Source organism: Leishmania major, chromosome 34 (assembly GCF_000002725.2).
Source record: "Leishmania major strain Friedlin complete genome, chromosome 34".
Lineage (NCBI taxonomy): Eukaryota > Euglenozoa > Kinetoplastea > Trypanosomatida > Trypanosomatidae > Leishmania > Leishmania major.
Genome location: NC_007286.2, coordinates 1,419,576 through 1,445,560, shown reverse-complemented (window position 1 = coordinate 1,445,560; position 25,985 = coordinate 1,419,576). Strand labels below are relative to the sequence as shown.

The 25,985-nt window shown below is 59.3% G+C and overlaps 6 protein-coding genes across 6 annotated transcripts; all 6 read right to left on the bottom strand.

Moving 5' to 3' along the window:
• Window positions 1-417: 417 nt before the first annotated feature.
• On the bottom strand, window positions 418-2,070 carry LMJF_34_3250 (putative pyruvate/indole-pyruvate carboxylase; the record flags this gene model as incomplete). The annotated part of the gene is made up of 1 exon (XM_001686377.1): window positions 418-2,070. One exon carries the CDS (start codon window positions 2,068-2,070, stop codon window positions 418-420), a length of 1,653 nt encoding a protein of 550 aa, XP_001686429.1.
• A 1,270-nt stretch (window positions 2,071-3,340) lies between these two features.
• LMJF_34_3240 (conserved hypothetical protein) lies at window positions 3,341-5,206 on the bottom strand (the record flags this gene model as incomplete). The annotated part of the gene is made up of 1 exon (XM_001686376.1): window positions 3,341-5,206. The coding sequence occupies one exon, from the start codon at window positions 5,204-5,206 to the stop codon at window positions 3,341-3,343; it is 1,866 nt and encodes a 621-aa protein (XP_001686428.1).
• Window positions 5,207-6,503: 1,297 nt separating this feature from the next.
• Window positions 6,504-13,202, bottom strand: REH2 (RNA editing associated helicase 2,putative;with=GeneDB:Tb927.4.1500; the record flags this gene model as incomplete). The annotated part of the gene is made up of 1 exon (XM_001686375.1): window positions 6,504-13,202. One exon carries the CDS (start codon window positions 13,200-13,202, stop codon window positions 6,504-6,506), a length of 6,699 nt encoding a protein of 2,232 aa, XP_001686427.1.
• Window positions 13,203-15,510: 2,308 nt separating this feature from the next.
• LMJF_34_3220 (putative aminophospholipid translocase) lies at window positions 15,511-18,984 on the bottom strand (the record flags this gene model as incomplete). Its single annotated transcript, XM_001686374.1, has 1 exon — window positions 15,511-18,984. The coding sequence occupies one exon, from the start codon at window positions 18,982-18,984 to the stop codon at window positions 15,511-15,513; it is 3,474 nt and encodes a 1,157-aa protein (XP_001686426.1).
• Window positions 18,985-20,017: 1,033 nt separating this feature from the next.
• On the bottom strand, window positions 20,018-20,653 carry LMJF_34_3210 (conserved hypothetical protein; the record flags this gene model as incomplete). Its single annotated transcript, XM_001686373.1, has 1 exon — window positions 20,018-20,653. One exon carries the CDS (start codon window positions 20,651-20,653, stop codon window positions 20,018-20,020), a length of 636 nt encoding a protein of 211 aa, XP_001686425.1.
• A 598-nt stretch (window positions 20,654-21,251) lies between these two features.
• Window positions 21,252-24,461, bottom strand: LMJF_34_3200 (conserved hypothetical protein; the record flags this gene model as incomplete). Its single annotated transcript, XM_001686372.1, has 1 exon — window positions 21,252-24,461. The coding sequence occupies one exon, from the start codon at window positions 24,459-24,461 to the stop codon at window positions 21,252-21,254; it is 3,210 nt and encodes a 1,069-aa protein (XP_001686424.1).
• Window positions 24,462-25,985: the final 1,524 nt, after the last annotated feature.

Sequence of the window (25,985 nt, the reverse complement as noted above, 5' to 3'; positions counted from 1 at the left end):
CAGTTCAAGGATGAACCACAGCCAACACACAGAAGCCGTCGCACACACGCAGCTCACATTCACTCAACAAAAAAGGGGGAGGGAGAGAGGAGAAAGGAAAATGAGATGACAAGCGGAGAGAAAAATACCTCGGGGCTTTGAAGGTCGGCAGAAAAACATAGAGAACAGTCTTACGTTTTGACACGTCAGCATGTGTAGCAATAAAGGCAGGAATACTGTGAGGAGGAGTGGGTGGGTTCTGAGGGTAGTTTCATGGAACCTCATCTGTGGAGAGGCACTGAGCCACCTTCACGGGCACGCACAGAATACTCTTCAAGTCGGTAGCGTCTTTGACGCCATCATCATCGCCTCTGCGGCCACACCACTCCTTTCACTTTTACTCTCTCTCCTCGGAAAATCAAGTGCCTCCCTCTCCTTTTACTTACTTGCTGGCTTGCCCGGAAGCAGCACTGGAGAGCGCAGAGGGCCCTCATATTTGCCGACAAGCACTTCAACAAATACCATGTTGTCCTGCTTCTCGTGAAGCGTCGCTTCAACACCACCAACGGAGTTCACGACACACGTGCGCGGCTCAGCGCCCTTGCATAAGTTGCGCGCCAAGCCTGTCCAGTTCCACACGGAGATGTCGTTGTACGAAGAGTCCCAGCCGCGGATGTAGCGCTCGATGGTGTACCCGTCATTGTTGATAAGGATATACTTAGGCTTGAGCTTGTAGCGTGCCGCCGTGCCGAGCTCCTGCACTGTCATTTGCGCGGCACCATCACCCAAGATGCACACGACACTGCGACTTTCGTCCGCGATCTGCGCTCCGATAGCGGCGGGGAGGGTGTAGCCGATGGAGGCCCACATTTGCTGGCAAAGCATGTCGCAACCCTGCGGCAAGCGAAGCAACGCGGACGTAAAGGAGGACGTGCCAAGGTCGACCAGGAGAACGTCGTTGGGCCGCAGGCCGTTGTTAATCTCTTGCCACACATGGCAGAGGTCAAAGGTGTCAGGGCTTTCCGGGTAGCGTAGTCTCTCCGGCTCCGGGTACTCGGTGCTCCAGTTCGTGTGAAATTCCATCGCTGCTTCCTCGACCGCCTTCACGGCCATCTCCATTGGTACCTGGTAGAAGACCTGATCCCCGACCTTGGCGAAAAAGGGCTGGATGTCGATCATTTTGAGAGGGTCGATCTTGTGGCGGAAGACCGAGGTGACAGTGTCAACAAACTGGACGCCAATGGAGATGCACACGTCGGCACTTTCAATGATGGACTTCGAAGGGCACGGCTCATCGCCGGCGATGTAGGTGCCGACGTAGTTCTCGAGGTGTTCATTTACGGCGCCCTTGCCGAGGACGGCGGGGGCGTACGGGATGCGGATGTTCTCGAGGAAGTGGTTCACCTGTGGACCGCACTGATGGCGGTGAATCAAGTGCCCTGTCAGCACCGCCGGGTTGCGAGCGCTGTGCAGGCGCGACGCTATGGTGTGCTTAAATGCGCTCACCGATTCAAGGGACACCTCCGGCAGACGGCGCGTCAGCTTCGCCGCCGGCGGCGGCACTATCATCTCCGCCACATCCGTCGGCAAGGCAACGTAACCTGGCTTCTTTTGGTAGAGCACCTCCGTGATGACACGGTCGATCTCCGTCAGGCAGTTCTCTGGCGTCAGCATCACCGCAATGCAGCAAACCTCGGCGCTGATGTTTAGGAAGTGCATGTGGTTGCCGTCGCCGAGTGAGTGATGCAGCAGCTCGCGGTTTCCTTGGCTCTTCGTGGAGGCGGCTCCGGCAATGTGAATGACCGGCACGCTCTCGGCAAAGCTGCCAGCGATTCCGTTCAGCGCGGAAAGCTCGCCGACGCCGTAGGTCGTGGCGACGGCACCCAGGCCGCGCTGACGCGCGTAGCCGTCAGCCGCGTAGGCTGCGTTCAGCTCGTTGGCCGTACCAACCCACTTCATGCGTGTGTGCGCCATGACATCATCGAGGAAGCGCAGATTAAAGTCGCCCGGGACGCCGAAGAGGTGTTCACACCCCGCCTCCACAAGGCGGTCCAGCAGGTGACAGCCAACCGTGTATCCGTTGAACGGCATTCTCGCAGTGTTGAGGTGGCAGAGGAGCAGTGGAGTATGCAATGCGTAACGAAAAAGAGGTGGCTAATTTCAGCCGGCCGAAAGCTTCGGTGATGGATGCGACGCTGCAAAGGACACTGCGTGCGTGTGGCGTTTTTGGGAGAGAAGGTAAACTGGGGGAGCAGAGAGAAAACTGGAGTTGCGTTTCTCTGAGGTACGTTAGTGTTTGTCGATTAATTTCCTCTGAACAGCTGCAGGTGGGCAGAGGTGGGAAGTGAAAAGGGGCAGGGGTGTATTCAAAGGGGGACGGGAGACGGGGATTCTCTTCCACACCACGGCATGCAAGCAAGGCAGCCAGTGAGAAGTGTGAGGGGTGCAGGGAGGTCGAAGAGGAGTAACGAGATGGAGAGCACGCGTCGCGAACTCCTTCCTAGCGGTCGACTCTTCCATGCGCGTGTGCCTGCTCTGCGGAGAGATCCGATCACCCATTACCACCCATGCATGGCCACAAAGACAACGGCATGAGTGATGTCTTCCGTGGGCAAGGAGAGGCACACGACGATAGGTATCTCTCAAAGCAGCTGCGGTATTCATCGTGCGAAGACGGCAACGGCTCTTTTCTTTTTCGTTCGACATCCTCCTCCGCCACAAGCGCGCAAATAGACGCACACACAACCACACTTCTCCTACTTCGGTTGCACCACGGCTATGTCCAGCAGCCGGGCCGACGAACACTGTCTGGCGTCGTTCAGCCCATTGCCATCCTACCGCACACGGCACAGGTGCGGTTCAGGATTACGCTCGACATCAACGCCACGCAGCGAAAGCAGAGAAAAAAAACAGTGGACCGATGCGCATACTTGCCGAATCGCCCACACGATTCGTAGTGGCCTGGTAGAGCCCTGGTCACGACCGTAGGTCTCTTCCGCACTGCGCTGTCCGCTGACACGAAGGAGTCCGTCCATCGTCTCCGAGGGCAGGCTGTGCAGCCTGTCGGCGTCCCCACAGAGCGTGTGTGGGTACTGGACCCTGATACCACGCTGAGGCTACTGACATCATCAGGACATGCTCACCGAACACACACACACACACACACACACGAGTGCGGCAGACGCACATGGACAGCACGCGTCTCGCCTGGGCACTGCGCAGCAGCAACACACCACAGTCACCAAACCCCCTATCCCTTCTGATTGTTCCCTGCGCCTCTCTATCGGGGGCGCTTTTCGCGTCTCATTTGCCGCCACTCAAACGTACCACTAGGGTGGCCGCCCTTGCCTTCTGTGGGCATTTACGAGGTGGCGGAACTGGCCATGTCGTCGCTGGCGGCCGCCTGCTCATCAATCCTGAAAAGCGGGTCCGGCAGACCCAGAATGCGCATACATGCGATGTACATACTATCATGCATGTCCATGAGGTTGCCGAGCACTGTCACCGCCGCCACCGTCGCAAGCAATTTGCTGATGATGTCAGGCAGTAGCTGCGTCCACATCGGGAGCACGTAATGCCGCACCACCCACCACATCCCTGCCGAGGCAGCCACGCATCCCACTACCACAACGGTGCGAATCATTTTACGCAGCAGCACAGCCGGCGTGGCACTAACGATGTCACGCTGCCGCCACGCAAGACGTGCCTCGGCGGTGAAGCGGCGCTCCACGGCAAAGCTGATCGCGATACACACAGCGCACGCCGAGGCTGCCGCGTGGAGGATGAGATCAAAGGCGCGCTCGCCGTCCCCCTGCGTCAGACCGTAAATCCATGACCCTTCCGGCAGGGTGCGGAAGTCCGCTACAGCGCGGAGCCACAGCACGCGTGCCGTGAACAGGTGCACAACACCGTGACCATCCTCTAGGCCAAGCTCCGCGGCCGACTCGGCATTCTTCAAGAGCTCGCTCGGAGGCGCCAGCGACCACAAAAACCAGGAAGCCGCGACCGTCATGGCGATGTAGCGGGATGCGAAGAGGTGCAGCGTCGCGTTGTACAGGAGAGAGGGAAAGAACCACCATAAGAAGTGCAGCACACCAAAGCGCACGCTCGCCCACACGGAGGAGACGCCGTCCATGGCATACACCATGCACCCCGCACCAATGGCAAGAAACGCCATGTAGTCGGTAGCACACGCATCGATGATAGCAGGCGTCCACAGGATCATGAGCGACATGAAGAGCCAGATAAGTACCAGCTCTTCGTGCACGCTCACAACGAAGGCGAGAACTATCAGTGAGGCGATGAGCCACAGCGAGCCGCACGTGACAAGGCCACGCAATGCCTCCTTCACACAGTTCGTCGACGAGATCGTCACCACCGTTCCAGCCCGTTTTGACAGACCGTACACATAGTTCACGACACCCAGGAAGACGAGGGACCAAATAACCATCACCCACAGGCTCCAGTCTGTCCAGACGTGCCGGATGTACATCCTGAGCATCTCCTGCGCAACAGTGAAGCCGGCCATAGTCGCCATGTACCACCGCAATGCCACATGCGCCTTGTTGGGCACATCGCGAAATAAGCGGTAGGCTCCGGCGAGGAGAATGACAGGGACGCGGTGGACGCACGCTTGCGCCAGGTAGGCGCGAAGGAGCTCAAACTGAATCACAAAATGGGTGTTGCTCTCGGAGACTCTCTGGTCATACTCGCTCTCCTCGATCCCGTCGAAGCCGTGCATGGCGAGTCTCGCCAGCGACCCAGGAGTGTATAACTCCTGCACAATCACCTGTTGCAGTCGGATGCCCTCGGCGACGCACATGAAGACTACCATGGCAATTGTTGGTAGCTTCTTGTCGGGGAACATCTGACCTGCGCTCAAGCCAATTTTCCAAGTATCCTGGCAGAAGACGCGGAAGAGGACGACGGCCACCGCCGCCAGCGCGGCACCGTACAGTGTGAAACAGAGCCGCTCCGTGAAGGTCATGGCCCGTAGCGTGGCCTTGTACTCCTCTGGCCACATCGCCTCAGTGCCAATGGAACTGTGCAACTGCACCACGAGCCACGTCACAACAGCGTTATTACGCAGGTGTATCACGCAGAAAACACCGCCCAAAGAAAGCAGCTGGTACAACGGAGGCAAGTGAGCTAAGGAGTCACTCACCCCACCGAGGTAATGCGGAGAGGCCGCAAGCGTCCCTGACGACGCCGAGCGCAAGTAGTCCATTGCTGAAAAGTCATCTAGTAGCCCATGAAGAGGGTCAGAGGCCTCACAAGTCGGGAATGTTCGCTGGTGAGGCCAGGCCCACGTGCTCACGTGAGAGCGTTTGTGAAGATGCGCACTCTTGTGCGGTTAAAGAGGAAGCCCTTTTCCTGCTCGAGGGGCCAGTAATAGGGGTGAGACAGAGACGCAGGAGATCTCGAAGGAAGGGAGCAGAGCCAACCATTAGCGCAACACCGTACCCGAGTGAGCGGCCTTGGGGCATTGCCGCAGTGTCTCCGTGCTCCTCCTGGAGCACGGAGTTAGGCAAGAGGAGCGCTGGCGCGTAGTCGAGACTTCATAAACTGGTCATAGTGCCAACGGGACTCTCGGCGAGAGTGAGTAATGTACTGTTTCGGTTATGACAGGGGTGGGGGTGAGCGACAACAGAGAGACAGAGAGTGCGGGTGCACATAGACCTTCCCTATATATATATATATATGCTTGGGTGAGTCTTCTCATCTGAAACAGGCCGGCAAACATAAACAGCAACCGCAAGCACCTCTCCGTTCCCCAACACAGCACAGGACCGGCGAGCCACCGATGGTCGCTCTCACTGCAACATGCACAGACACAAGCAGGTCCGCAACCACGAAGCAACGACGACAACAAAAAGAGGACAGTTCCTACACGAGAGAGAGAGAGACAGAGAGCAACCCATGCCAAGAACAGTACAGCCACTAAACCGAAGCGCCTGTGATGATAGGGGATTGCCGTGCACCGCGTTACAAACGCCGGCAGCACACCAACAAGAAAGCCAACAGGATACGGCCTCCGTAGAGAAGAGCGCCAACTCCTACACAAGAGTAGCAACTGCAAGTCGACGGCGGTGGAGGCGCAAAGGACTTTTTCTTTATTGGCGGCAGGGCGTTGGTACCAGTGCACGCCCGGTGCAGCAGCTGAAACCCTGCTTTCGTCCTCTACCATGCATCCTTCACTCAACGTCCCCACAGAGGCAAAGGGAGCAAGAGAGAGAGAGAGAGAGAGCAAACGACAGCAGGACCACACAAGCGACGCAGCGTTGATGGTGTACCGGTTATCCACTTCAGTGATGGCGCGCTTCCGTGAAGCAGGATCGCCGTGGCCGCGGAGTCGCGCTTGCGCATACAAACGAGCAAGAAGACGGACGAAGAGAAAAGAAGAAACAGAGCTGGAGCGAAGCTGATGCAATGAGGCCGCTCGCCGTCACCCCCCTCTCCACACACACACTTTTCCTTTTCCCACAACGGCTGAACACCAGCCTCCTGCGCCGCGTGCGCGCCTGTTACTCGGTTAGGCCGCTCTCCGTAGAGCTTTCGACTCCTGTTTCGCTCGTGGCGCCAGCCGCGTCGTCGTCGGCGTTGCTGTCAGGGGAGAGAAGCTTCCCCTGCTCTCCCCACACCACAGACGGGGGCTGCAGGCGATTTGGGTGGTAGCGCATGTTTGCAAGCTCCCGCAGAATCTCGCACAGCTCGTCGAGCTGGGCATTGTTGACCGCGTCCGTCGGATCGTCAAACTTGCGAGAAAGGCGGCGGTCAAGAAGCGCCTTGAATCGTCGCACAAGCTCAATCGTGGCGTAGCTCGAGCGGAAAAAGATCCAGTTGCTCACGATGCCAAGCTTGAGCTCCTGATCGTAGTCCATCCGGGTCGCGCGCGTGCTCATTAACAGCACTGACCAGAGGGGGACGGAGGTTAGATGATGCGCCATGAGCGTCTCCTTCTCTGCTATTTTCATGAGCCCGCCGTAGATCACAAACGGATTCGACGTCTCGGTCAGCCCGCTCATCCTCAGTACACTGTCGTTCATCATCGGAATGTAATTCTCAAACAAGGTCCGCAACACGAATGGTCCCGTAATCATCGCAACTTTGGGAAGCGCGCTGGCGCTGAGCAGACACTTTAACAGACCAACATCCATCGAGTTGCGCGAGTGCTCGGAGGATTCGATAAACACCATATCATCGCTCCCGAAGCGAGAGCGGTTCGTCGACGGCAGCACTTTCGCTTCTTCACCAATGAAGCCGTCTTCCACGAGCAGGTTGCAGTACTGCTGCTTCAGCAGCGTGGCCTGCATGAGCGCCGAAACGCTCAGATGCCGCGCCTTGATCTGCCCCGCCGCCTGCCCGCCCAACCCTCCACGATGCAGGGAGACCCAGTAGTTGTACCCGTTCACGGAGGCGAGAATGTCGGAGAGGGTGTTGCACGAAAGGTCCTCCCGGTGGAGGCGCGATGAGACGCGCACATCGAACGAGCGAGAGAAGACGCCGTTTTCAGCTGTGGCTGCGATTGTGAGGGCTGCGTCGAGGCATCGGAAGACGGCGCCGAGCAGAATGGTCTTTCCAGTCGCCGGATCTAGCGGCAGCTTTGCCAGGCGGCGCCCTAGTGGAGTGAGATGACCGTCTTCGTCGGTGGCACCGAGATCGTATAGTCGCTTCATGGCGCCCTCCACCTCTGTCTCGAGGGGTGGCTCCATCGCGGTCTTGAGGAATTGCTGAGGGGAACCAACCTCGAGATTCAAGATGGTGAGGCAGACTCTGTCCAGCGGCGTGCGCAGCAGCTCCGGCGTTTGAAACTCGTGCAAAGTGCGGAAGTGCTCTCGCGAAAAAAGACGAATGCAAAGGCCAGGGCGCGTGCGGCCGACACGACCGCGGCGCTGCACGCAGTTTGCGCGACTCGCGTAGATGTTCATCAAGTGCGAGAACTTGCCCTGTGCATCCTCCGGCACCCCAGGCGTCGACGTCACATCCAGAGCATCTTGGACTCGGCTCGAGTCATAGCCCCGCGAGTCGGTTTTTGAAAGAACGTTCCGCATCCGCGTAGAATACGCGACTTGCTTCATACGTCCGGTGTCGATCACGACGCCGACGTCGTCGATGGTCACGCCACTTTCAGCGATATTCGTGGAGAGGATAATCTTGACCTTGCCGGGTGGTGGCGGCAAGAAACACTTCAGCTGCGACTCAGCTGACACGGCCGAGTGCAGCGGCAGTACATAAAAGGATGTGTTGCGCTCCAGCACATCGCGAGCCTTGCGAATGTCTTCCCACCCGGGCAGGAACACGAGGATGGAGGAGTCGGCGATGTCGATCATGCGGAGCGCTTGCTCAATGGCGAACTGAATGGTAGGATAATCGATTGCCGTCGACGCCTCGAGAAAGCCGTAGCGTGTGGGAGGGATGCTGGCCGCCGCGTCGTCCACGTTTGACACCACGACGGGGACACGCGCGCCACCAACCTCTGGCTGCGTTGCGGCATTGCCTTCTCTCTCTCCGTCACTTCCCACAACGCCGGCTGCCTCCTTGAGCAGAGGCGTCATGCAGTTGTGCTCGCGCGCGAACGGAACAAGGTCCTCTAGGAAGAACTCCTTGACCGGAAAGATGTGCCCCTCAACCTGAATGAGCGGGGCACCGCCAAAGTACGCCTGGAAGTCACCGGCTTGCAAGGTCGCGCTCATCAGGACAATGCGGATGTCGCGTCGCTTCTCCAGCACCTGCCGCAGCAGCATCAGGATGAAGTCGGAGTTCATGTCCCGTTCGTGGATTTCATCAATGATGACGTGGGTATAGCTGCTAAGCAGCGCGTCAGACTGCATCAACCGAAGAACAAGGCCTGTCGTGGCGAAGGTGATGTGGCGACCCTTGCGTGAGTCGAAGCGGATCATGTACCCGGTCGACTCCTCTAGCGGCTCCAGACGCTCTGCCGCGACGCGCTGCGCAATCGACACGGCACTGAGCCGCCGTGGCTGCGTGACAACGATGGAGCAGCGCCCCCCGTTACCCCTGAGCGTCTCTTCGTCGAGGATGTACTGAGGCACCTGCGTCGTCTTACCGCAGCCTGTCGTGCCGCAGATAATGGTGATGGGGTTGCTGCGGATCGCCTCGAGAATTTCACGCTTGTGCTCTGCAATGCTCAGCTCCGCACGCCTGGTAGCAAACTTCTCCAGGTATACGGGGTTTGTGATACGCCGCTGCAGTTGTTCCACAAGGCGAGCAGACTCCTCTGCCTCGCTGTAGGAGGCCTGGTGCGCAACCGCGGAGCTGTTCTCTGCCTCACCGCCCGTTTTCTCCTCATCGCTGGCGGCCAAGTTAGGTTTGTGGCGTTTCGACGACGCCTTTCTGTCTGAACAGGTCATCGCCGTAGTCAAGTCTTTTTGATTACTCAGACACGCCTGCATTCGCTGCCGCACCGCATCAGGGATGGCCAGCGAAGGGATCAGCTCCGGCATAAGATACGGGTTCTGCTTCAGCAGCTCGACGATCGACATCATTGCCGGAAACTGCCTATCCATCATCGTGAACAGCTTCTCGTACGCGCTGAGCATGTTGTCCACGCGCCCACCACCACTGCAGCTGGCTGTCAGCTTCTGACCATCCTCATCCACGATGGAGACACACGCGGAAAAAATGGCGCCCGTTTTCACGCGAGTCGCGTCTGGCGCCGTCGCCTCAACGCTTTCTACCTCGAGCTTGACCGTATCCGCCAAGGGCTGTCGCCTCCACACCGATTCGCCCTCTTCTCTCGGCAACAAACGCACCAGCTGACGCTCCTCCGGTGCCGGCAGATCGAAGCACACCGTGTACATGCGAACGGCGCGCTTTTTGCCGTCCAAGGTGAAACAGCTGCTCTTCGAATACCACGCCGACTGGGCAACGAAGAGCGAGCTGAAGCGGTCGAGGTGGCGCCGTTCCTGCCTCGTCAGCGAGCTTTCGGCGTCCGCGTTGATGAGGGGTAGGGTGCTGAAGGTGTCGAGGTCGAACTCGTCATCGGCATGCGCTTGGGCATCCCCTTTCACCTTATTCGCGGCTTTCGCTCTCTGCACGAAGCTCTTGACCACCTGGAACGTGTCGTCGTACGACTCATCGACACGCCGCAGGATCGCCAAGGCGTGCATGGCGGCTCGCCGCTTGGCCACCACCTTGTTGGGCCCCACACCACGCCCTAACAGGTAGTCAAAGCCGGGGAGTGGGATTGTGGCGTAGGTCACACGGTGATGGATTGGGCCGACAACATATGCGTCGTACCGTTGGACGAACTTGCCGAGCGTCGCCATGCAGTACGCCGCAAAGCGCAATCGGGCGTCTGTATCCACGGGCTTCGCCTCCGCCTCCGCGAGGGCGGCATCGATCACGACGTCGCCCGTCGGCGGCACCCGCTGCTCCTCGTAGAAGCTGTTCTTCAGCGCCATCTGCTTCGCAAGCACGTACACAGCGCACGCCTCCACGTAGGCTTCCCATTCATGTGGGGGCACGCAAGAGTTGCCTTCCATGTCCGTCGACGGACACGGCGGTGGCGGAATCGTCAGATCAACACGACAGAAGCTCATGTGCAATCGCAGCGGTTTCACAGTCACTTCGCTGGGGTGAGGCAGCGGCGCCGTCGGCCCGGTGACGACAGCCGGGGCAACCCTTCCCTCTACCTGCGCACGTTGGGCGTGATACGCCTGCAACTTTGGCAAGTTGGGGAAGAGAGGGATGCCGAGAAAGTCGAGGGTGCGCTCTGCATGCATCCACGACAGCAGTTCAGCATCTCTCCGGGTCGAGGCGGCGCCCTTGACAGCGTACTCCAGACACTTCGGTGCCTCCGTCTCGCTGCCGTAGCGGGCAGGTACCGGGAGAGACCAGGTGGCAATATGCAGGAGCACGCTGTGCCCCATGTTGGCGGTAAACGTGATCGACGGTGCTTTGAGGTTTTCGTACCGTAGGTAGTACTGCACACGGGTCTTGCTGACGGTGTCGAGCTGAGATTCAACCACGTTGTCAAACACCTCAGTGTCCACCACCAACGCCGCCTGGTCCGCCACCTCCGCCGCGGATGCGTCCGTCTTTGCCGCTCTCTGCGACGTACCGAAGCGACCGCCCCGCTTTTTCTGCCGCTCCTTCTGGCGCTCCCGGTGTAGCGAGCCGGCGGGCTCGCGGCGCAGCGGCGGCGGGGACGGTGTGCTGCTCGGCTGTTCTTCGCCAGGAGTCGAAGGCGCCCAGCGACCCCACTGCGCGCATGCCGCGGCGTGCCGCTTCTGCTTCACAGAGTCCGTGTAGAGGCAGACCCCGAGTGTGTCCAGGATGAGCTCCGCGTGCATACAGGCGGCGTTTTCGGCGTCGGCGACTGTGTCGGCCTCGCCTAGCGCGAGGCGAGCTTCCCCGCAAACGGCTGGCACTGGCACTTTCAGCGCACACCGGTGCCGCGGTGGGCCCTCCGTCTCCTCCTCGCTGAGGGCTTGCCGCACCACGGTGACATCGTCGAGGCGACGGCCCACGGTCGCCAAGTAGTCCAACACGCGTCCCTTGGCCGATTTGTCCATCTTGCGCGGGGACGTAATGGCATACGCAGCCACCGCAGATCCCTCCGGCACGCCAGGGGCAATCATAATGTACCCGTCAGGGCTGTCTGCCTGCATATCCCAGAACTCCTTTGGCACCACCGCCCGCACCGCTGCCAGCCGCTTCTCGCCAGTCTCTCTCAATGTCGCAACCACGGGCACGTTTGGCGGAGAGGCAGCAGTCGTGTCGGTTGCGTTTGCCTGTGGTATGCTATCATCCGGTGCGGATGCATCCGAGGCCAGTCGCGCTCGCTTCACCGCACGGCGCCGCGGCAGCGTGGATGTGCTGGCGTGGTTGCAGGAGCTTGCCTGCGCTGCGTCCACGGACACGAAATCTTCAGATAAGGCCGCTGCGGCTATAGCCACTTGCGTGGCTAACTTCTTGGCAGTGCAGCGGCGCGCCGGGGGGCTCGGCGTGGAGACGTCCGCCGACTCGCAGGGCACGTCGGGAATGCGCTCGCGGCGAACGCGCTTCCACGCGGCGTCCATCGCCGCCGTAGCCTTTACCGGGACACCGAGCATGCACAGCACATCCAGTGCATGCATGGCAGCGAGGGTGTCAGCATCCTGCGCGTTCGACGCGATCCCCACGCCACCGCGAATGCCGTAGAGGTCCGGCAAGGGCAGCAGTACTGTGGACTTGACCCGGGAACCGATTGCCACCTGCAGAAACGGTGCGGCGGCCCGCATGGCACCGTGAGTGTGGAGAAACGCGGTGATGTCCTCCATCGCGGTGGACTCGCCCACAACGGTTTCTACAAAGGTCCCACTCTGCTCAGTGACAATGGTATGCCTGTGAAACCAGTCCTCTTCAGCCGAGCGAGACGACGTGCGAGACCGACCATCCCCTGCTGCCGCCACGACGAGCTCCTTCAGCGGCTGTGGCAGGTGCACGTGCGACGGATTTTTTGGCTTGGCGCCCGGTAGTGGTGCGGGGCGTCCGTGGCTCCAGGCCGCCATGGCGTGCGCTTTCTGCGTCACCGCGTCGTCGAAAATAGCAACGCCCACGGCATCCAGCAGGAGCTCTGCGTGCATGCAGGCCAGCAGCACCGCCGTTGACCGCTCCATCGCCTTGCCAGAGGCGACGAGATCTATCGAGGAGTTCGTGATACCCGTCACCTGTGATGGCAAGAGGAGCCGGGCCACGATCGCCTCTTCGCCGCCGCCCGCCGCGCTGCTCGCCGTCAGCGTACGCACCCTTTCAGTCCTGAGCTGTTGCGCAAAGGAGGGGCAGCCGTGAGGTGCACGCGCGAACAGGGCCTCGATCCTGAGTCGCGACTTGGGGTCCAGCAGGCACGGCGACAGCAACGTGTGCTCCTTAGAGATGTAGTGTCGCAGGGAGGTCGCCGTGTTCACAAGCTGCCATTCCCCGCCTTCCGTTTCTTCGTCGGTCAGAACGCGCCTCAAGGGCAGGGGCCACTGCGCCAGTCGCTGCTCTGTCGAAGGGCCACTGTCCTTATCCTCCGGCGAGGACGCGTAGCGACCTGCCGCGCGTGCTGCCTCGGCGTGCTTGTGCTGCCTTGATGGGAGGGAGAAGACGTGATACCCTAACAAGTCCGCCATCTGCTCCGCGTGCATGGCGGCTAGCAGCTCAGCCTCTTTCGCCGTGTTGGCGACTCCGTGCGCCCACAGTGCCCTGGGTGTGCCCGAGCCGCCAGCCGCACTCATCTCTTCAACAAGCCGCCGAGCCGTCCTGGTCACAGGAAGCTGCAGACGGGCGTGAAACAGCTCTCCACCACAGACCGCGTCGGTCTGGAAGCCGGCGGTCGCGGGACTGGCGACGTCGGAGCTGCCGTCGGGTGATTGCGCAGCCGCAGTGAGATTCCGTCGCACAAAGCCGAGCATCCGCGCCCGTGTGAAGGGGTCCACTACCTTGACATCAGCAAAGACGGAGGGCAGCGCCGGCGAGTTAGTCGCGCTCCATGCGAATGTCGACGTCGATGCTGCGGTGCTTGAGCTGTCCTCGGCCTTGGAGGCGTCAGCTTCCGCTGAGCAGGTCCACGTCTCTTGCACATCGATCAGGTTGATCTCCTCCGGTTCGATGATTTCTGGTACGCTTGTACAACTCGTGAAGTGTCGCAATGACATGTGCAGAGGGTCTCTGCACGTTCCAACGGAGCTGCAGACGCCACCAGGTACACTTTTCCAGCTTAAGGGCAGCAGCGGCAGACCTGCCCTAACCGCACAAGACGAACGAACTACTGCCGGCAGTGTGCGAGCGGCATACACGAGGTCCCGCTCCACTGTCGCTGATGCAGCCGCAGGAGACGCTAGCACCGCGCGAGCGCGGCCAGCGCAGCGCATGCTGGATCGCGGCACGCAAATCAGCGCCCCGTTTCGCGCAGCTGCGATCCCTCCACAGTGGGCTTCGTCTCTTCGATTGGCTCTCTTCCACTTGCCACTCGCCTCAAGACATGGACCGAGGCCGCTCGGAGGAGGACGGAAGTGGGAAAGCGAGAGAGACAGACTGCTACACGCCCGAATCACAAACAGACAAAAAAAAACATGCTCGCACGCGGGCACAAGCGAGCAGGCACGCATATGAGCGGAAGATCATGCAGAGAGGCAAAGGTCAGAGTCAACATGAGCGAAAACGCCAGAGGTGAAGGGGAGCGAGGCGCACAGAGACATTGAAGGGACCTGCGTAGGGCTGGAAGCAACGCAGACGAGCGTGGGTGTGCCAACACGCTCGGCGAAGGTCAGCACCCGTTTAGCGCAACGATGTCACGCAGGGGAAGGGAAAGGTAGAGCGGATAGGACATTGTTGTGTGCCGCAATACGCATCCGCCACGATAAGCAGTGGTGCACCGTCTTGGGAGGGAGCGAGGGGGTCCATCGCGGATTGACCATCCGCCGCCGCGACAAACGTTTTCTGTCGGTTGAGATGCGCTTGCATCGCGCTCCACAGCGCCTTGTTAGTTCGTTGTGTATGTGCGCCTGTGGCTTCTCTTTCCGTTTTCCTTTTCCCATTCGCTTTCATGTGACTGCCTCCTGCTTGTACGTGCTTGCTGTGCTCTCTCTCTCTCTCTCTGCGTGGAAAGTGCGGCACGGGCGTGGTGCAGACGGACACCGAGGGCGGCGGCGGCGAGCGCCACAACAGAGATGCCCGGCTAACATAGGCGAGCGAGACGCGGCGTACGGGAAAGGAGGGCAGCAAAGAAAAAAAACGCACCCAGAAAAACACATAAAAGAGATGAGCGAAGGTGGGGGTGGAGTGGGAGTGGGGTGGGGGAGCAAGGGGAAGCAGGGACAAGTGAACCTCGTGGTGCAGAGCATCCATGAAAACGGCTCCTAAGAAGTTTTTCGGTGGCCCTTTCTTTTGTTCGCCATGTGAGTCGGTTTTTGTGCCCTCCAACACGACACCAGCACCACTCTCTATCGCCCGCCCCCGGGGCTGCCATAGGGAGGAGGGGGGGGGCACGTCGCGTGGTGCGAAGCAGCCGTACAGACGCGCCTTGCAGCAATGCGCCGACCCGGTCATCGGAGAGCATGGCCTTTGCCTCAAACCCTACCCACCAGCGCCTCGCAGGTCGCCTCACAGCCGCGCCCATCCACGACTACACCGCCGGCATCAGCAGCGATACATCGCACTGACTTCCCTACGTTGTGGGTGCTGGATCTTGCCACTACCGGAGGTGCTTCGGCATTAGCAGAGACAGGAGGGGGTGGGGGGCTGCTTCGCTCCTCCCCACACAGACATAATGTGTGTGTGTGTGTGTGTGTTTTCGCGGGGTGGAGGTGTGTGTGTGTGGGGGGGGGGGTGCACTGGACCCCGAGATGCCGCGCACGGTGAGGTGTCGGCCCTCTCCTCACCACCGTCATCTGACGGCTTCAAAGGAGTAACCGAAAACAACGACGCGTGACGGAACGCTCACGCGACCGTGCCGACGCACCCATTTAAGAAAGCGAACACCAGACGGGAACGGTAAAAAAAAAAGGTTCTGCAGCCGTCAATCACGGAACGGATGCACAAGTGTCAAGTCCGACATCCCATGCAGGAGACGGCGACGCGCGGGTTGAACAATATGTACTTGCCAACCATCTGAAATATCATGAGTGGTGCAATGCTGGCTAGGCAGATTACCGCGACGCGCCACCAGCAGCTCCACGAAAAGAAAAAGTCTCTGTCAAACGTGTCGGGTAACACGACGACGGCGAGGAAAAACATCAGCAGAGACACCACCTCAGAGCACAAGAAGAGAAAGAAGCGAGCACGACGCTCTCGCCAGAGAATGCGAAGATGTGCGGTGGCGCCGACGATGACCAGCTCTGTGATGAGAAGCGACGTGTAGGCGATCGTGACAATCTGAAACATGTCCGACTTGAAGAGCTGTAGCGCCATCAGCATCATGACCCCTCCTTGGAAGAACGACGCCCACACCCACTGCAGAAAGGTGCGGGTATTCATGGAGCGAGCCTTCAGCAAATCTTTGTAGAGAAACGGGTACTCGTGCACGTCCGACTCATTGAAGTCTTCGTCGAGCACTAATGCGAAGGCTGGCGCCATGGTGAATACGGTGGAGTACCCCATTAGTAGATAACCGTTGAAGACAGACATGGTCGTCCCGGCAAACAGCACCGAAAAGACCGTCTGCACAACCGAGTAGACGATGCCGCGGTGCATGATAAACTGGCTGAGTCGGCACGTGCGCTGGTACGAGTTCCGCCCATGCCACATGATCAGCCGTAGACAGTGAGAGAACTTGGTAATGGAGAAATCAGCGGCCATACTTGCTTGCTTCCCCTCCACCCCCTCAATACCGATCCCCACGTTGGCAGCCTGAATCATCGACACGTCGTTGCCTCCGTCACCGATGGCCGCGACGCGCGCGTCACGGCAGCTATCACGCATTACAGTAACCACCGCAGCCTTCTGCGTCGGGGAGCATCGCGCCACTATCACCGAGTAGGCGGTTCTGGCCACGTCCGCGAAGGAGGAAGCGTGGGAGAGGCAGTACGCCAGCGCGTTTCCATCGAGAACCAGTGTCCATGGCGGCACTATGCTGCCGCACGTCGCGCCCCAGCAAAACTCCTCCTGCAGCTCGTGCAGGCGGCGACCAATGTCTGCCGGGGCCATCCCACACAGGTACTCGATGCGGCAGTGGCGGGGAATGAGCCGAGTCGAGCGGCCAATGGTGGTGGCAGTCTCGACCTTGTCACCCGTGAGCATCCACACCTTGATGCCGCACATGCCAAGCGTCTCAAGACAGACGACAACGTCGTCTTGCAGCTCGTCCTCCACCCCCGTCACCCCTGTCAGTATCATGTCCGTCTCCAATAGCTTCATCGCCGCCTCGATGGCTGCTGCGCGACCTTCGCCAAGGATTGAAAGGGCGGCTTCGTACTGCTGCAGGAAGGCGCCGAGCATCTCCTCGCTGAGCGTTCGACTGGCAAACACGAGCGTTCGCAGGCCCATCTGCGCCAGCTCCTGGCAACACTCGTCCAGCCACTCCGATTGGCGCACCACCGACGCCATCTTCTCATCTGCGCCTTTCATGTAAAATTTGACGGTCTCCTGCGCGCTGCCGCCACTGCAGCTCCCAGCGCGCTCGCGCAGGATTATGCCCATGCACTTGCGCTCCGATGAGAACGGGAACGTTTTGACGATTGTGTAGGTGTGCAGCTGCGCGCCGCCGCCAACGGTAAAGGCGATCGATGTGAGATCGCGATAGGTCAAGACAATACCGAGAGAGCGGCAGAACTTGACCAGCGCAACTTCGTCTGGCGAGGAGGCTTGGTATTCAGTCGGCTCACTCGTCATATCAGCTGTGTCCGGCGCAGCCGCAGCCGCACTGCGACCCGGTGCCGTTGTTTCGTTGCCGGTACCAAGGACCACCGGCTCCACCACCACTGGGCTCACATTGTGGCACAGGACGATGGCTCTGATAAGGTCGCCAACGCGCTGCACATCACGGCTCCATTGCTTCGAATTTCTCATGCTGAGTCGCGCGGAGACGTTGCCGAACATGAGTCGAGCCCCGGCTCCCCCGTTGCCTGTGCCAAAGTACTCCTGCAGCGCGCACGACAGCTGATCAGTGAAGCGGTCCGTTAGCACCGTGTCCGGCCCCACCTGCATCACGCGAAACTTCATCTTGTTCTTTGTGAGTGTGCCGGTCTTGTCGGAGAAAAGATAGCGCAGCCGACCCAATTCCTCTGGAAGATTTGCGTTGCGAGCAACGGTTCCAGGGATGTTGGGGTCATGCGACATATCGTACGAGTACCAGAGGCGACCGACGTCTACGTTCACGCGCATCGAGATGGGAATCATGGACGAGAGGAGGATGAAGAAGCGCACGAACATGACGGCAAAGTCGCCACGGAACTGCTGCTGCGCCACAAGAAGAAAGGAAAGGATCAGAAGCAGCGCGAAGCACAGAACCGCGATCAAGTTGAGCTCGCCCTCGATGAGGCCACGCTTGTTACGCGGACTTGTCGAGTTTAAGGCGCTGCGCGTCTCCCTACCCGTGTATAGGACGGCGACCACCAGCGTCCCTGTTGCCACCACACACGACGACCAGACGGCATTCTCCATCGTGATCGACTCAATCTGTCCGTTGGCCAGTTCGAGGGTGCCGGCGAAGCTGTAGATGTCTTTGTGAGGCGCGCCACATCGCACGTTGAAGCGCAGTGCAGCAAGTTCGGTGTATCCTAGACTCTTGGTAGAGTTCAACGGGTAGCGCAGCTTCCAATCCGTTTCGCCGTCAAGTTGGTCGGTACGGACGAACGTCGTGCCCGACTTCTCGGAGGTGTGCAACACGACGCAGTCGGCCGGCACACGTTGATCTTGATGCAGTATGAGCAGATCTCCTACCCGAATGTGTGCCGACCGCACCGTGACCACGTCGCCACCGCCTGTGAGTTTCTCGAACACCTCGACATTGGCGATGCGATCGCGCCGGAATCGCTTCCACTCATCGAGCGCGTCTTTCATCAGCGAGAGGCACACCACCAGTATTAGCGGTGAAAAGTAAGTGAAAATGAAACCAACCTTCAGCACTGGAATGACCTGCGAGAAGGCCAGAAAGAGGTAGAAGAAGTTAAAGAAGTTCTGAAACTGACGGAGCAGCGCCAGCGGCAGAAACGTCGAGAGCGTGTAGCGACGGTTGCTCACCGCGTTACTCGGATAGCCGACCGGTGACCACTCGCCAGGGAAGTAGCCGAACGGGATTTGGCGGGTGTCGGGAGACGGTGCGATCGCCAGATGTAGCAGTTCCCGCAGCCACCGTCGCAGACTGTGCTTCTTCTGCTGTGGAATGGTCAACACTGACGCCGCCGCGCCAGTGCCGAGGGAGTCAACAATCACGAGATCACGCGACCGGCAGCAGTGCTGCTGTGGCAGCTGAGGACCGTGTGCACTGCTCGTGAAGACATTGGGGGTGCTGCTGTTGCAACTTCGCGTGTCTTCTTCATCAGCACCGCTGTGCAGCGCCCGGTAGCGTATGCGTCGCATCCTTTTTTTTGTTTTGTGTGTGTGTGTGTGGGGGGGGGATAACCTCGTCGGCCGCGCACGCCGGTCGCCCGAAAATTCAGAGGAACCGCTAAGGCAGACGCGGAATGACCAGGCTGCTCAGATGGCCCCCAAAGGTGCCTAAAAACACCTGGGGAAGCGGAGTTGCGGAGGTGGGTTTCGATCCGACTGATAGGCAGCAATAGGCGGGGCTATGCGATCTTGTGCAGGCTGCGTTTTTGTGTGTGTCCGGCGAGCTCTGCTCGCGGCGAGTGCATACAATAGCAAGCAGAACACACACAAAATACAGGACCGGCCCGCAGATGAGAGAACGCCCTGATACGAAGGGAGATGTGATGGGTATCTGCGAGGTGCACTTCTGCTCACAATGCGCAGGGGCAGGCATGTGGCACCTCGTCCAGTTCTCCTGCGTCCAGTGACGGCACAGAGAACAAGGCGGTGGGAGGGAAGAGGAGGAAGAGCGGGAGGTGCAAGCGAAGGTCATCATCTCTCGACTTCTGGCGAGAACGAAAGAACGGCGAGCAACGAAGGTCCGATGTGGAGAAGGCGCAGCGAGGGTTGGGTGCGTGGAAGGGTGGGGAGTGTGCGCGTGTCCATTTGAGTGACTGAGATGTGCGTGCGAGGTCCGCGCCGTCCCCCTTCGCCGAGCAGCTGCCATGCACCTAGAGAAAGAGAGAGAGTGAGGAGAACGAGCCGACACAGCAAGAGGGCATCCAAGAACGCTGCTGTTTCGTTTTTTTTTTCGCACGTCATCGCCACAAACTCGCAAGTTCCCCTTCCAATCCCAGCTGCGGGACTCATATCCTAGCTTGGTATTGAGTGTCCGCCGCACCACAGGGCAAAGGTCCCCTTGCTGGTTGCCCGAGTCTCTTTGGCACTTTCTAATCGATCGTACACGCCTTGTGCCACACAGAGACACGGAGGGGGGACACGTAACAGCTATCCATACAAACCGCGCCCGATGCAATGGGCTAGAGGACAGGGTGGCCTTGTGTACTTTTACGCATGTCTGCATTCAGTCTTCGTCTTCGCCGACGGCGTCACCGCCGGTGGCCGTCCAGATTTTTTCATAACCGCTGAAGTCTGCCTTGGAGGTCGGGTTGATGATTGCCAAGTAACCCTCAGCAATGGGTGCCATTGCCACCATCCATGGCTGCTCCAGCAGTGTCGCGTTCAGTTCGAGCACGAACCCGTTCACGCAGGCGGGGATTGTGTACTCCGTCCCGTCCGAGAGCACGATGCCGCAGAGTTTCGTGTCAGTTTGGCAGACTAGTGCGTTCTTTTTCTTCTTGCCTACAACTTGGATACTCTCCGGTACGATAGCGGTGCGACCCTTGAAGAACGCCACTTTGGTCACGGTCACACCCGTGTCAGCGGGCGCGCAGCGCCGCACCAGTTCATGATTTGGATCGAGGCAGAGCACGCACAGCCCGTTGCTGTGCTGGAGAATGCGGCAGTCGTTCCCCTTCACCTTCTTGCAGTCTCGAATGCTGAATTGGTGGTAGTAACGCTCTGTGAAGTAGTCGAAGGTGGTCGACGATAGCAGGGGCACGTATGACCAGTCCACTGACGCTGCTGCCGCCGCCGTCGCAGGCCCCTCAGCTGCAGCGGCACTGCCAGTGGGTAGGGAGGCGCCTAGCTGCTCTGCCATTTTGCCTCGACCAGTCGCCAGCCACAAAGCACAGGCTCGTGCGGGCTGCAGCGATCCCTTCCGGTGCAGTGGCTCGCCACAAGGTGCTCCTCCCCTCTTGGGAAGTGGACGGCGGTGAAGCGACAAAAGGCTACCATTTGTGAAGAAGAGGAGGAAACACACAAAAAAAGAAGAAAGAGATGTGCGCATGCTGGCTGGAAGGTGCGCCGGGGCGCTGGCATGATGCGGAGCCGCAAGCTGCGCTTCGTGCCCCTCAAAGAAGATGCAAGCCCCGAACAAAACCAACAGCACCACAGGAAAGAGTCACTGTGCCATCCCTGAGAAGAAGTCGTCCAGCGACCCTGTACCACGGACGGAGAAGAGGGGTGGGAAGGAGGGGGTGTGCAAGTTGCCCATTCCCGGTCTTCTCGTCCTTGTCGACTCTGCAGATGAGCCTGTGAGTCCGCGCAGGTGGAATGTAGGACGCGTTATCCGCTCTTAGTGTACCGTGTGATGATGATCGCAACAGCCGTCATGCATGGCCTACAGCTCTGACACAAGCGCGAGCCGGAAGTGCTGCAATGCGCTCTCCAGGAATGCAGTGCTCTCGTGCCGACCATTAACCGTGCTTCTGCTTAAAACTGAACCGTTTCTTTGCCAGTGCTGCCTCATAGGCGCTGCGCAGGTGCGAGTTGCGTGGGTCGCGAACGTTGGCCTCCACCACGCGGTATCGCAGGTTGAAAGGCACGCGACCGCCGCTCCAGTTGGACAGCTGACGCGCCATTTGAAAGCGGTCCTTGTTGGATGCGCCGCGATTGGCAAGCACCTCCTCCTCGAGCACCGAGAGGCGACGCCTGCGAGTTTTTCCGCCGCCGCGTTTGTTCGCCTTACCGTCCTCGAGGGAGAGCGACGAGCGCGCCGCCGCCCGATCTGCCGCGCGTGCCTCCCGCAGCTCCGGCTCCAACGAGTCGAACTCTGTAAAGACCGACCCGACAGTCGAGGCCTCTTCCATTCGCACACCAACGGGCACAACGTCAAACGGGCTCTCATAGAGGTCCATTAAGCGGGCGCGGCGTTCCTGCTCCACTGGTGACATGGCCGGTAAGGGAGGCGGTGCTGTCGCACTTGTTGATGCCACTTCTCGTGTAGAAGCAGGTGCGGCCCTCGCGACTTCCACGGTATCCTCCTCCTCCTCCCCCTCCTCCTTCAGAAGCTCCAGCCAAGGGGAATCCATGCTGCTGCTAACGGCGACTGGGACCTTCATCGGCACGTTCGACGACGCGCCACGTTCCACGCCCGCCGCCGCCTCGCCATGAGAGGAACACACTGCGTCTCTGCCGGTGACGGACGAATCAGCAACCGTCTGTGGCTCACCCGCCACGGAACCCGCTTTGTCCTCACTCAGCGCACGCAAGTCCGCGGCAATGCGCAGCCGAGGCTCGAACGCTTCTGCCGAGCCCCACTCGTCGGCGCCGTTCAGCACGGGGTTGTCGTTGATGAGATTTTTCTCCAAATCCAGCTGCTTCGGCGGCGCCGTGCGAATCACATCCACCGCGGACCCAAATAACGAGGAGCTTCGCAAGCATTCCAGCTGCTCGACGAGCTGTGCATCGTCGGTGCACAAGACGAGGCGCGTCTTTGGCGCTTTGAGTGAGCTGAGCATTGCTAGGATGAGAAGCAGCTGATCGTTGTCGCTAGAGGACGGAGAAAGACCGAGGGCGTCGAGCACCTGCTGGTCCACTTGATTAGCACATATGCACTCAGTGAAGTGCAGGACACGCGTGCGCCTCCCCGCGCCTGCCGGTCGCGAAGCGGCAGGGGCGGAAATCATCGCGAACAGTCCGCGCAGCCGCTGCGAGGCTAGAAATGGCTCCGTGCGTGTCATTTGCTGCAGTGCCGGGTCAAAGGTGACGAAGCGGTCGGCGTTGGCGACGGACTCTGCGAGCTGCAAGAGACACAAGTATGGGACGAGCACCAGCGACGGCGACGCGGCACCCACCGTGAAAAACGCTTCGGAGGTCTCTACGAAGGAGGTGTCCAGGACGTAGATGGTCTCGTAAGGCTGCACGAGACCCTGAAGCGCGGCCGTGCTATGGGCGATGCTATCGTCGCCGTCCATGCAGTAATCGCCAAAGTGCGGCAGTGTGCCGACAAGCCCCATGTCCAGCTTTGGCATGTGGGTGCTAATGCCGTCCAGGGCGCGCTCCACCGCGCTTCGGCCGACTTGAGCCCGAAAGTAGCGATACGAGGCCGTGCACAGGTCCTCGTCGAGAAGCACCAAGTCCTCCGGGGTCGCCGTCGGTCCGTGTGCTTGGGCATCGAGAAGCAGCTGCTGAAGCGCCTGGGGCCCTATCCGGTGCAGAAGAAATTCGTAGAACTCTTTCTTTTCAAGCGCGTTGCGGTAGTGGAAGAAGTCCACGTAATCGTATTTCCAGTACGCCTCCACCACCTTCACGGTATCGTAGTCCTCATCCAGGCGAGCGCGTAGGCGCATTTCTTCCAGCTGCTGCTGGAAGAGCCGCAGGCGAACCTCGGCACAGTCCTGAACAGCCACCAGGACCGTCGCACGCGTTACATCAAGCGGCCGCAGTTGCGCCTCCTCCATTCGCGTCAATGTGCGCACAGCGGCAGAGGGTTGGGTAGCTGCCAGTGCAGTGATGAGGTAGTGATACAGCTCCGGCGTCACCCCACCTTCCTCGACGAGCCTGCGGCGGAAAGCCATCGCTGTCGGGTCCGCGTACAAACGCCACAGCTCCCCCTCGCGAGTGCGCTTGCGCACCGCGGGAACACGGTCGCTGCCCGTGCGTTCACGCTCATGCCGGACGTGCTCCTCGTAGTCCTCAACCAGAGCTACCACTGCCGCAGCATTGTGCTGCGCGGCGCTGTCCTCGAGTTTTGCGATGAAGGAGGGGTGCAGGAGCGAGTCACGCAGCCGTGGAAGAGAATCGCGGCCAATGCGGCGCGACTCGTCTTCAGACGCATTGCTGCCTTTGCCGAGACCGACCTTCGTGAGGTCACTGCTGATGTGTTGCTCCAGCTGAGGGAAAACACGGTGTGCGCTATCGGTCGGCCACCCAGCGGCAGCGCAATCCGCGAGAGCCTCTGTAGCACACACAGGCAGTGTCTCCAAAAACGCGCGGATTTGCGCGTTCGCCTCCACTCGCGGCGCGAGTTGCTGAAAGAGACAAAAAAAACGCCGCAGCTCAGCTTCCTCGACGGGAGTGGTAGGCTGAAAATGACGCGACGTAGTTGCAAACGAGGGGGAGGCGGCTGTAGTTGCTGCCGCCGCGTTTTTCGCTGTGGTGTCTGCTGAGGGGAGCGCAAAGCGTTCTGTGTAGAGCTCCAACACTGTCAGCGCCATGTCCTCTACGCGCTCGTCGTTCGGCGAGAGGGCCGCCACTCGCAACAACCAGCTGAGCGAGCTCAGCGTGTCGTGCGCCCCAAGCTGCGCTTCTTGCCAGTACTTGAACCAGTCAAACGCCGAGCTAAGATCTTTGCCGACCGCGCAGAGCCGCATGTACTCGTACAGGCTCTGTTGTCCCACTTTGTGACGCCGCACAAAAATGCTGAACATCTCCTGCGTATATCGATACGCTTCCTGTTTGCCAGCGAGACTCGGTCGGAGCTCGACAATGGACGTGCTCCATGCTAGCAGACGCGCACAGTGGTGATCTTGCAGCAGATGATTTGCCTGATGGAGTGTGTAGGCAATGTACCACGGGCGAGGCTCCTTGTAGAGTGCCGTCCGCAGGACATCCAATCCCTGAGACGCACTCCAGCGCCTGAACACGTCGCCATAGTGCGTGCGCTTCTTCAGTCCGCCCCACATTGAACAAACCTCGGGTGCGTATCAAGAGAGAGGAAGGGAAACAAGGGTGTCGCAAAGGCTTGCCCACGCACCAAGCCGACCATTCCGGAAAAAAAGAAACGCGCTGCAAGGCGTCCCCGCTCGTGGGTTCTCTACATATATGTATATATGTATATATATATATATATATGTATATATGTATGTATATGCTTTTAGCGTATTTGCGTTGATGTCACACAAAAAGAAACACGAAAAGAGAAGATGCCGCAGCGAGGTATCGGCGAGAGATGCAAAAGAAGGGATGAGGGGGTGGGCGAGAGAGAGAGAGAGAGCGAAAAGGCATGCCTCTAGTGGCCCTCTGAGAACAGCAGGGCCGACGAGAAGCACGAACCACTGAAGCGACACGCAAAACAATCGCAAAAATGTCCTCGGTAAGGGCAAGCGCGAAACACTCCGAGAGAGAGAGGCATGAGCCTGTAGAGATGGAGAGGTGGTCGAGGTACCCCCTCTGCAGTAATCCCCCCGTCAAACTCTGGTTTCCCGTACGCTTATCCTCATACGACCGCGCGATATTCATCGCTGCGCCTCAACGGAAACGATGGGGCGTTTCCGCGCCACATGAGAACCGTGAAAAATGCTTGTGGGGGATACGTCGACACTTGATGTTGAGGAAATCGCTTAAGTACAGCGTTGTGAGATGATCGACTCGACAAACAACACACACACACACACACATACACACAGAAGAAAAGAGAGAATCAACCATGGGAGAAGAACGACATTCGGAGACGGGTACGCGCGCACACGCCCCTTTTTTGTTGTTCACGAACCACCACACACAGTCAAACAACAACAACACCCGGCGGCGAAACAGAAAACGAGAAAGAGGAGAAGGAGCAACATCAACAGTATCACTTTTCGTTTTTGTTGTTGGTGGTGGTGTTAGAGACAGACAGACCAGAAGAACAGAACACAATACACCAGCACCAGCGCCATGACGCGCAAACGAGGACATATATGAGCAAGAAAAAAGAGAAAGGCGGGAAAAAAAAATAACCAGCCAGACCAAAACAACCGGAAGCGAACAACAACAGCAAAGATACAACAGACAATACCGGAGAGAAAGAGAAAACGAGCGGAGAGTAAACCAACGGTCGACGAGGAAGAGAGAGCGAGCGAGGGAGAGAGAAGTTAGCAGCACTTCACATACGCACACACACACACAAAAAGAGCAACATATACGAGCGAACACATCAACAAGAAGGTACGGGCAAAGCCATCACCAGCACGACAGCCGCCGTCAAAAAAGGAGACACATATTATTTTTCCCATTTTCAACGTGATTCCCATTCGCTTTCATACAACACGACACCAGCACCACTCTCTTTATCGCCCGCCCCCGGGGCTGCCATAGGGAGGAGGAGGGGGGGGCACGTCGCGTGGTGCGAAGCAGCCGTACAGACGCGCCTTGCAGCAATGCGCCGACCCGGTCATCGGAGAGCATGGCCTTTGCCTCAAACCCTACCCACCAGCGCCTCGCAGGTC